General features: G+C 39.7%; 1 protein-coding gene across 7 annotated transcripts in view; it reads left to right on the forward strand.

Moving 5' to 3' along the window:
- The window catches only part of PDE4D (phosphodiesterase 4D), a 700504-nt gene that overhangs the window by 505252 nt on the left and 183175 nt on the right, over positions 1–12077 (forward strand). The window contains exon 1 of one of the 7 annotated variants that reach the window (XM_087958387.1): positions 7828–8214. The exons of the other annotated variants lie outside the window; for them this stretch is intronic. Coding sequence (XP_087814513.1) covers positions 8123–8214 — 92 coding nt within the window. The 5' untranslated portion in view covers positions 7828–8122. Of the gene's footprint in view, positions 1–7827; positions 8215–12077 lie in introns of those variants that run through there. 7 annotated transcript variants of the gene reach the window in all.

Below are 12077 nucleotides of genomic sequence, written 5' to 3' on the forward strand. Positions count from 1 at the left end.
TTGAGTCAGTCTTGACTCCTAGTGACTACATGGCCCTACAGTTTTCCTGGAAACATTTTTCTGAATGTTTGCCATTGCTGCCTTAGTTCTGGGGCTGAGGGAAAATGACTGGCCCAAAATTACCAGCTGTCTACAGACTTGTCCAAAAGTCTACCATGACTGAGCTATATAAACCAATGTTTTAATTCATTATATGGTAACTTTGCATATTCATGGTCTGTACATATGTATTCTAATTCTGGAGGTTGCCGTTCCAACCCCTCTTCAAAATGCCAGGCTGGGTTTAACTGAGGAAACAGTTGAATGCTATTTATTAGCTTTAGATATGTGTATTGAAGATACAAGATGGCTTACTTACTTATGGCTTACTGCCGTTACTATTTTTTAAAAGGAATGTCCAGGCGTTTTGGAGCAGCCTTGTTTAGTATCTAGATGTGTTACACTGCCTGAAATTCTGGTAGTTATAATTAAAAGCATCTGGACTATGCATCAGGAGAAACACTAGAGTAGGTATTCTAGGCTCATAAAGAATACAATTGTTCGTCCTTAAAGTTAGCTGTGCTAACTTCATCTGGCTTACAAGATTGAGAAATAGCAGCCTTTGCATATGGAAATGTGAATATCTGTTTTTCTTACACTATTGTTCTAAGGCCGGAGTACTTCAGTCCTGCTTAGACTGTGATAAAACATTGATAGAATAGAATAGAATAGAATAGAATAGAATAGAATAGAATAGAATAGAATAGAATAGAATAGAATTCTTTACTGGCCAAGTGTGATTAGACACACAAGGAATTTGTCTTTGGTGCATATGCTCTCAGTGTACATAAAAAGAAAAGATACATTCGTCAAGAATCATAAGGTACAAGACTTAATGATAATCATAGGGTACAAATGATTTGAGGTCAGACTACATCTGTTACATTGACCGCAGAATATTTTCTAGCAATAAATGGCATCCATTAAGTAACTTAAAAATCTAATATTTAGTAGAGCTTTAACAGCATAAAAACTTACTGAAAAATAAAAACATTTATGTAGAGGGGTTTATACTTCTATTCTTAAGTCTAATGTTATTAAATATATTAATGTAGTAATGAATACATTCTTTCAGTGGATGCCCTTAAAGAATTCAGCAGGATTGTAGAAGTCCCAAAGGGAATTTTTTTGATGGCAGTGAATCAATCAAGCAAATATTATGTTAATATATCCTGGAGGCAATTTACACCAGCCCTATGCCTGTAAGAATGACGTACATAATATGGGAATGCTGCCTTAATTGACAAGGCAATGGTGTGGATTTTACTTCATCAAGCAAAAGCTCTGTTATCGGATAGCTGAGGCCCTTCATAAAGACAATTTACTATCTAAAGAAAGGCAATGCTTTAGCACAGCAATAGAATCAGCACTGTTTTGTGATAAATCTGAGATGTCTTTAGAACTTTTCTAGGCTGAGTTCCAGTTAGAAACAATGTGGTAGGTAGCAATTTTAGTGTTGCAGCAGAAGAACTATTGATTAGGCGTCTTCAATCTTAAAATAGCTATTTACTTGAAATAATGTATTATTCTTTTGATGGAATTTGTACCTATGTGAGAATGCATGGAGATTTTTCTTCAGTGCCAATAAAACTTTCACCTTGTAATTTTCTTTACAAGACTTTATCTGTTTTAAGGGCAGAACCCAGGACCTTTATTCATTTTAACATTTAGTAATGTAATAATAAGTGTACATTTATATATTTGTGAAACAAGTATTCTTCAGTATTATTTGTAGGACTGCTTTTCTCCAGTTGTCTCCACCCATGTGCCTAGAATAGCTATACTTCCGGAATCAGGGGTGTCAAACTGGCAGCCCGTGGGCTGGATCACATGCAGGCCAGAGGTGGTATTCAGCAGATTCTGACCAGTTCTGGAGAACTGGTAGCGGAACTTTTGAGTAGTTTGGAGAACCAGCAAATACCACCTCTGACTGGAGATTTTACAGCATCCTTCCCCTGCCACGCCCACCAAGCCACGCCCACAGAACCGGTAGTAAAAAAATTTGAACCTCACCACTGATGCTGGCCACACCCACTCCAGCTCCATGAATGGGGAAAATGTCACATGACAGCAACGTGATGTGGCAAGTTTGACATCCGTGCTTCAGGTCCTTGAAGAGATGTCATCTAATGGGATCTAAGAAATGTTTTCTTTGCCTCACAGAAACTGCCCCTTGTAAGAGCGAAGAAGTGGAATAACAAAGCCTAGGGTACTTAACTTTAAAAACTGCTGCACAGATATCAGTAATATTAGAGATGTTTAATCACTTAATTAAAAAATTGTGGCATTTGCATGAACGATATAATAATGGGAAATGGGTTGTAGATGCACCTGCTGGGCTTTGATGCAACTCCAGAGCCCACTTTTATTGGTGCATCAAAAATGGTGCAATGCAATTTGTTGCTGTTTGTGATAAATCACTTGTTTCAGAATTCCAACGATAACATTTAAGAAACTATTTTTTTAAAAAAAGTTAGGACTAAAAAATAAAGGTACACAGATTTTTTTTTTTTCAAAAGTCCCATGCGATGGGAAAAGTTTCATTTTCTACAATAAATATATAGCCAATACAAAAATATATCTTCAGTTTCAAGAAAAGAAAATACTGGGCAATGGAGGAGATATGAACTTGCAAGAATGATTAAACCTTGGAATTATAATTAATTTCTGTAGCAGTTACTTTCACATGAATGCTTTTATAATTCCAGTTTACACTTTAAATGTTCTGAAATATTTATTGTTTAATAATCATTGTAATAAGTTCTTTGATTTCATTGAGACTGGTTCTATTAATTAGTTTTAAGTACAAATTGTACCCAGATGAGTAAACTATTGCTATTCTGTGAGAATTAAATTAATGCTATAAAGATTAGCATTGTTAGGTAAACTTAGGGTATTAATGTTGAAACCAAATAGCATATTGCCATACAAGTTTAGTGTTACTAAACAGCAATTGTTGCAAGTTTGAATAGAAAATCTTCCATTCATAGCTGGATTGTTATTATTCCATTATATTTTGTGATAACTTGTAACTCAATGAAATTAACATGATGTTTGAGCCTAAGTAATATCTCTAGAGAACAAAAGGATTGTTCTGTAATTGGAAATAGTATTTAGAGATTTTGTAGCAATGAAGCATGGAATAAAGCCATACAATTTTTAAACACATATACAGAATTATCTTTTCCCTCTGCAAATTACAGATGCATGTCCTCAGCTAAGAATTGCTTCAAGTTAAAAACAAACCCCTCATTATTATTGCCAGAACATTATGTTGTGGCCTGTCAGCCACTGGCCCCCTCAGCAGCCAAATCAGATGATGAGGAGGAGGAGGCAGGGTCAGCATCAAGGCAACCTGAGACCTTCGAGGGTGGGGAGAGGGAATGGAGCTGGCAGAGAGAGAGAGAGAGAGAGAGGTGGAGCCTTGGCCCTCCATCAGCCCTCAGATGGAGAGTCAACAGCCCCCAGGTCTGAAGGTGGCTGATGAGTAAGAGGAGGAACAGCCAGTGCCTGATGCACAGAAAGGAGAGGAGAGGAGAGCAGTGGAAATCTGTGGGCTGATCCTTGGGAAGGAAGAGCCACCGCTGCTAGCGAAGCCCCACCCTAACTCTGGGGATAAAAGGCAGGGGATGGAGACGAATAGATGTGGCAGACAACTATTCATCTGCCTGCCGGGCAGACTTGTTAGCCTGCAGTGAAAGAGAAACTTTTTGCTGGAGCTGCTGGCGCTCCTAATAAAGGAATCATTGCTTCAACTATAAAGGGTTTGTTGTGTTTGGCGAGCTGGGTCATAACACATTATTTATTATATAATGAATATAAATACAGGTAGTCCTCGACTTATGACCACAATTGAGCCCAAAAGGTCTGTTGATAAGTGAGACATTTGTTCAGTGAGTTTTGCCCCATTTTATGACCTTTCTTACCACGACTGTTAAGTGAATCGCTGCAGTTGTTAAATTAGTAACATAGTTGTTAAGTGAATCTGGCCTCCCCATTGACTTTGCTTGTCACAAAAGATGATCACATGACTCTGGGACACTGCAACTGTCATAAATGTGAGTCAGTTGCCAAGCACCTGAATTTTGATCATGTGACCATGGGAGTGCTGCAAGTCTGAAAAGTGGTCATAAGTCACTTTTTTCAGTGCCGTTGTAACTTCGAACGGTCATTAAATAAACTGTTGGAAGTTGAGGACTACCTGTATAGTGTAAACCTCATGCATTAAGAGATTTCAGACATTGCATGTCTTTTTTGGGTTTGGCTTGACTTGGAGTTCAGTAAAGACAGAGCTTAGTGTGTCATGGCCAGAAGTGTGTCATATTTGGAATATCATATTTTGGTGCTGTTCAGAGGTGCAATATAGTTATGCACTGTGCATGAAAGTCCAGCCTGCTACTTCTGTCCATTTCCCATATTAAATAGCAATAGCACTTAGACTTATATGTCATGGCCCCATCAGAGCCCAGTTTGGAGGAGGGGGAGTTGGAACTGGGACCGTCTGACAGTGAAGCCATGCCAGGATGAAGGATGTCGTCCCTCAGCATTGGGGAAGGTAGTCAACCAGATGGAGAGCTGCCAGCCTGCACATTATACAGAGGAGGATCAGTTGCTGAGTGGTGTTGATAGGCAGCTGATCTCCTCTGATAAGGAACAACTGCCTGTGTTCCACTCTCCGTGCCATTGGATTGAGTGGAATAGACAGCTGTTGCCCATCAGAGGAGATTGGCTGCCTATCAGCACCACTGCCGGTCAGCAACCAATCCTCCTCTGTGTCTGTGCAGGCAAGCATCTCTCATTGGGTCCTTCCCCAATGCCTGAGGGACAGCATCCTCCATCACCCCACTGGCGTGCCTTCTCTGTCCAACGGTCCCAGTTCCAACTCCTCCTCTTCCTCCAAACCAGTCTCTAATAGGGCCGTGACACTATATACCGCTTCACAGTGCTTTACAGTACTCTCTAAGCCAGGGGTGTCAAACACAAGGCCTGTGGGCTGGATCTGACCCATGGGGTGCTTAGATCTGGCCCGGGGGGGGGCACCCTGCAAACAGCAAAAGACTGGCCTATGGTGCCTCTGCCAGTGAAAACTGAGGTCAGGGAGGCCACACACAGCCTGCCTGGGCTCCTTTTTGCTGGCATAGGGCAGCAGGAGGCCGTCGTGGCCAAAAACGGAGCCTCGAGTGACGTTGAACTGGCCACACCCCCACGGTCCCCCGTGGTCAAACACAACCCTGATGAGGCCCTTAATGAAATTGAGTTTGACACCTCTGCTCTTAGTGGTTTACAGAGACAGCATGCAAGTAGGCCTCGACTTACAACAGTTCATTTAGTGACCATTAAAATTTACAACGGCACTGAAAAAAGTGACTTATGACCATTTTTCACTTTTATGACCTTTGCAGCATCCCCATGGTCACATGATTTACATTCGGGATGATTGACAACTGACTCACATTTATGATGGTTGCAATGTCCCAGGGTCGTGTGATCTCCTTTTGCGACCTTCTGACAAGCAATGGGGAAACCAGTCCCACTTAACAGCCATGTTACTAATTTAAGAACTTCAGTGATTCACTCAACAAATGAGATGAGACAAGTTGTAAAATGGAGCAAATTCAGATAACAAATTTCTTACTTAACAACATAAATTTTGGGCTCAATTGTGAGTTATCAATTGAGGAGTACCGATATTGCCCCCAAAATCTGGGTCCTCGTTTTACCAACCTCAGAAGGATGAAAAGCGGTGTCAACTTTGAGCCAGTCAGGGTTGAACTCCTTGCAGTGAAATACAGAGTCGGCCTGCAATACTGCATGCTAACCACTATGCCACTATGATTCAGAACTATTGTTCCTGGCCATCAAAAATTGCCTATCTTTGATTTAAATCAAAACCCAGAAGCTTTCCAGGGCTTCTTTTTTTTCCCTCTCAGCAGGTATTTAATCGATATTGATTTATTTCAGGATTATGTTCGGATCTGTTTGTTTTGCCAGTGAGTATGGATTTTTCTCTCAACCAAAACTGAGTTTCCAAATTGTGTGTGTGTGTGTGTGTGTGTTTAAATATGGTTGTGATTACATTTTATTCTTTTAAGTCTCCCTTAAAAATTAAAGCTAACAATTTTGATAGCTTTTTTTTTTTTTTTTTAGATTTCCATTCAACATTTTGCTATGAGCTGAATAACTGACATTCTATATGAAGTAACATATCCTGTATCAGCCGGTATTCTGGCTTAGTCAGGACATATCTTTGGAAATGCACTCAAACTTTTAAAAAGAAGTATTTTTACTTTGAAAAAAGCTGAGATCATTCACCTGTAAATGGGGAATGTTTTTCCTTTGCAGCAAATTGTGTTGAGTTCTCAAAGTCATTCACTGTAATAGGAATAAGGCACCAAGCTTTCTGGATGGAAAAGCTGCCAGGAGGTCTGCAAATAATCTATCCTGCTGAGAGTCTCCTGGACTGGCTGATGCTTATGTACAATTATACCCTATTGAAATGAAAAGCTGATTTAGGACCATCCATCTCTGAAAAGAGTGGATAAAAATAAAGGTATGTTAGAAGGTACTGTAGTTTCATATATTGAGTAAAACATTTTCCCATACGAGGGCCTTAGGAGCATGTGCAAGGCAATATATCACCAAAACATGTGCTTAGTTTCCACCAACATTTCCATTCTTCCTATAAGAAGCATAATGAAATCAAGGAGACATTTAACAGTTATCCTTACATTTTCTATGCATGGATAGATTAATTGGTCTTTCCCACTATCCCTTCCAAATATGTTCTGGGTGAATCATAATCCTTGCACATGTGATCTTTTTGTGTAATGGTTAGAATCAGGTCCCTACTTTAGCCGGTTACATTAATATTTTCAGCGTAATATTTTTTTTCCTAATTTCTAAAATGTTTGGGATACAATTTAGGCTGAAGTGTAAAAATAAAGGGTGGTTTCTTTTGCCTTCTTCAAAGAAGGGACTCATGCTCGTAGCCCATCGTAATTGTTGGTTTTTTTTTCAGGAAGAAACAATTAGAATGCAATGAGAAGTGCTCTAGCTTTTCTTCTTTTTTCTTTTCGACTTTGTGTTTCCAGTCCTGAAAAACTTGATAGAGAAAAGGGAATAGTATCTTCTTCCGTCTGTACGGAACAAAACCCCCATCCAAGCTGCTGGAATGACAAGAAAGAACCAGGAAGAAACCATTTTGTACTATATAAATAAAGGAAAGAGAGGGAACAGTTTTCCACTCCATTAGGCCCCCATTTATGTTACCTATTATTAAGCCAGGCGTGTCAAACTCATGGCCCGCGGGCCGGATGCATCACGCGCTGGCCACCCCCACCCCCATTTTAAGGAAGGGGGAAATAGTCGCAATACTTCATGTGATGACAACATGACGCTGTGAGTTTGACACCCCTGTGCTAAGCCATCACCCAAGACTTATAAACCACATAGAGTAGTGGGGTTCATGTCTCATGTTTAACTATGCTAAATAAGGCTGAAAAGGTGAATGTTCGATTTTACCCAATATTGGGAGTTCTCTAGATAATATTGATAAACTAAAACAAAAGTAAACATAAACTAGCATAAAAATACTACCAGAAAACATAAAGCCTGTATAAATAAGCAAGAGGTGTGAATCCAGGTCTGGTGAAATTGAATATTTTTATTTTTCTCTTTTGGTTTGGTCTTTGCCTAAATTCCTTCAAGATATTATTGAAAGAAAACACAGGCTCAGCAAAAGGCTAAATAGGCCTTGGACTGGTTTGGCACTTTGTGCTTGAGTTCTGCGGACTTTTTTAGCAATCCACATGCCGTTGCTGCCAGTTAATCAGGGCTGTATTTATAAAGAGCTTTGACGTGAGAGTTTCTCACTCTGTTGGTAATGAGATAAGGCCTTCTGAACCCTGCCAGCTGCAGGAAATCCATGTTATCCTGCCTCCTTTCCTCTCTGTGTCACTTCAGCAGAGCCTCAGAAAAGGACATTCCCTTAGACAGCCACAAGTGCTTTTATGATTAGCTTAAGGCAACTCCTACTCTGTGGCTCTGATTCTTTAAACGACCCCGGATTTCTTCAAGTCTGCAAATGGCTTTTCTGTGGGACCCTCTGGAAATCTCAACTCTTTCATGTCCCTCTTCAAGAAACAGGAAGAGTTTTCGTTTTTTGAAGTCATACAGGTATTTGGTCTGTGCTAGCACTATTGACATTTATTGTAGGCATAATTTTGTACTTGGCCTCAAGTGAATTGACAAGAGTGAGTAGGGTGTAGAAAGGTCTTACTGCTTGCATTTGCATTACACAATTCATATTTTGCATGTTACAGGAATTTTCCAAGAAGCAGTTTAACATACAATGTGAGAATTACTTTAATATTAGTGTTACCAACCATTAATTAATATTTTAAAACAGAAAAATGAGCATATATTTAAAAAGAAATAACCAGTTTTTAACTAAGGAAATTTGGACCAGTTTTAGAAATCCCTTATCTAATTAACTGTGCAATAATAAATGGTGTATTTAAACTCAGTGAAACAGTTTTGATAGTTGCTTTCATCATAACAATTTAGGGATGTAAAGCAATGTGATAAGTACAACAATGATAATCTTTTTCTTTGTACTCTACAAATAAAATAATATGAAATAAAATGCATTTCCTCTTGGAAAAGTGAGTACTATATTTAATGAGCAGTGATTTATAAACTTGCTGCTTTTCTTTTTATTTTACTTAGATCATTTAATATAAAATGCATTATTTATAGCTGCTGCAGCTCTTAAGGTTGTAATCCTATATTTTCTAATCCAGGAGTAAATCCTTTCTAACTCATGGATACTTCTACATAAAATATGATTCCACTCTTATTCATTAATAATTAAATAAATAAATTATGGTTCCACTCTTCATTGATAATTTCTATTCATGTAATAAGGAATCCTTCCTTCTATGGGTATATTGAGAATATGCCATTAGACAGTACTAAGTTATATTAGGCTGTAATCCTTACTTGGGAGTAATTCTGATTTAATTTAATGACCTGTATATAATTGCGCAGTATGGTTATAATCCTGTTTACATTTACCTGGGATTAAGGCCACTTGAATTTAAGAAGGGACACATGTAGAAATGTGATATTGATACTAAGATTTTTGCAATGCCGAGGAATGTTACAAATGATTACATGCAGACATAGGTATGCAATTTAAACCTATTATAGTGCAAGTTTAAAAAAAAAAAAAAACACCTAATATAACATTCATTGTAGAGCACAATGTTAGATACCATAGATACAATAAAATGTTTTATAACATGTAAGAAGCTTGCTTACTTCTGTTGAATCATACATAATTTTTTTGTACTTTCAATCGAACTGTCAATTGTCTCTTTGAATAAGGGAAGTCAGGAAGGGAAGCAATTTTTACCTTTCTCCATGACACTCTACTTCAGAGTTTTAGTGTTATGTGTCAATATGCTGAAATGCATTCTGATTCATATCAAAATTGCATATTAACCAGTAATAAAGCTTTATTAGTTTTTCTGCTAAAAATTAAAATTAGAAGGTATTTTTAAAATTAGAAGGTACCATTTATTGAGTTCTTTGTTGCTGCTAAATGTTATATATGGTGACTGGGAGTTTTTCTGCAGGAGCCACTTCAGGGGTGGGATTCAAATTTTTTAACAACTGGTTCTGTGGGCATGGCTTAGTTGGTGGACGTGGTTTGGTGGTCATGTGACTGGGTGGACATGGCTTGGTGGTCATGTTATCGGCTGGGCTTGGCCACCTCAATATCACTCACATCAAGGCACGCATCTCCTCTCCTGGCCTCTCATGACTGTGGGGATGCTGCAACAGTCGTAAGTGTGAAAAATGGTCATAAGTCACTTTTTTCAGTGCCATTGTAACTTTGAATGGTCACTCCACACAAGCAAAGTACCAGCAAAGGAGGGGGGAAAAAATCTAGAGAAGCTCCTGAGACAGGAAGTCTAGTCCTGCCAAGAATGTAATAAGGGTTAACGGAGAGGCAGTTTCTAGAAGCAACACCAGAATGTTTCCTTCCTGCCTTCCTTACAGGATTAGGCCAGTAATTTCTTCTAACAACCAGTTCTCCGAACTGCTTAGAATGTTAACAACTGGTTCTAGCGAATAGGTGCAAACTGGTAGAATCCCACCCCTGAGCCACTTGGTTCTAGAAATTGATGGTACCTGGGGAAGGAAATAATGTGAAAGGGAAGGCATTGGATGGGGAAATGTCCCACAATCTCTTTTTTGATGAAGACATTTCATAATGTGTATAAAGTTTCTCCCTACTTTTTGTGCTATACATTGGAACTTTTTAAACAAATATAGAACTTTTGCTTACCACTGTGTATCTAATGACTGGAATTTCCCAGATGTTAATCACTTTGGGGGTATTTCTACCTTGGAACTCACATATTTGGTGTGTGTGTGTGTGTGTGTGTGTGTGTGTGTGTGTGTGTGTGTATGTATGTATGTGTATATATATATATATATATATATATATATATATATATATATATATATATATATATATATATATATATATATATATTTCTTAAGTTTTTGCGGTACTTACATGTATGGTGTTCGGCTTGGTTGGGTATTTTCCCACGTCATTGTAGTTGTTCTTTTAAAGTTGTAGCAACGTTTCAGCAGAATCTCATCTGCCATCATCAGGCTTCTGTATTGTGTCCGTCTGTGAGTCAGACTTTTACAGTAGTTTCAGATTTGAATTTGGGGCAGCCTATTGCTGTGCCAGAATGGTTTTTCTTCATCCTGATTGGTTGGGAGTCTTGGTCTGTGTTTATTGGTCTCGGAGTTTGCTGTGTTCTGCTTGATTGGTGTCTCTAATATCTTCTGTCTGTTTTTGGCTCTTTTTGTATCTTGATTGGCTGGCAGCATTGTGTTGCTTTAATGGAGGCCTTTAGTGCAGCTTGGCCGGGTAAATGGGCGGCTATCATTAGTTAGGAAGCAACACAATGCTGCCAGCCAATCAGATAAAAAAGCCAAAAGCGACAGGATATTAGACACCAATCAAGCAGCACAGCAACTCGAGACCAAAACACAGACAGACTCCAACCAATCAGGATGAAGAAAAACCATTCTGGCACAGCAATAGGCTGCCCTAAGTCAAATCTGAACTACGTAAAAGTCTGACCTGAACTGACACTACGAAGCCTGATGATGGCAGATGAGTCTGCTGCTGTGCTAACAAAGAAAGCTAACAATGACGATGAATACCGAACAACACCGAACTCATATATATATATATATATATATATATATATATATATATATATATATATATATATATATATATATATATATATATATACCGGGTTTCTCCAACAATACGGCCTCCACCAATAGGAAGGCCCAGCATGTTTTATTGGCATAAAATCAAATTAAGCCCCTCCCCCCAAATTTAGGTCTATTTTAAAACATGCAAAATAAGGGGGAAGGGCGGGGGGACTTGCCGTTAGGAGCGCCCCGCGGACAGCAATCCCTCGCCACCAGCTGCTCCTAATGGGTGATCATGGCAGAGCGTGGAGAGCTCCCTACTCCTGCCAAGCACCTTTGCGGCAGACCCAAGACCTTCAGCACCTGCCGCTGTTAATTTCCCTTCTGCCCATGCCGCCGCCGCGTTTGGAGCTGCCACTTCCACGTTTGGAGCGCTGCCACTGTTTGGAGCACTGCTGCTGTTTGGAGCTGCCGCTTCCGCATTTGGAGCTGCCGCCGCGTTTGGAGCTGCCGCTTCCGCGTTTGGAACCCCACCGCTGTTTGGAGCACTGCCGCTGTTTGGAGTTGCCATGTCCGCATTTGGAGCTGCCGCCGCGTTTGGAGCTGCCGCTTCCACGTTTTGAGCACTGCCGCTGTTTGGAGCACCACCGCCATTTGGAGCGCCGCCACTACTCCAAACACGGCGGCAGCTCAAAATGCAGAAGTGGCAGCTCCAAACATGACGGCGGTGCTCCAAATGGCGGCGGCACTCCAAATGGCAGTGGCACTCCAAACACGGAAGCGGC

The sequence above is a fragment of the Notechis scutatus genome, chromosome 2 (assembly GCF_049901735.1).
Source record: "Notechis scutatus isolate UNSWTSFEM ecotype Mainland chromosome 2, rNotScu1.2, whole genome shotgun sequence".
NCBI lineage: Eukaryota > Metazoa > Chordata > Lepidosauria > Squamata > Elapidae > Notechis > Notechis scutatus.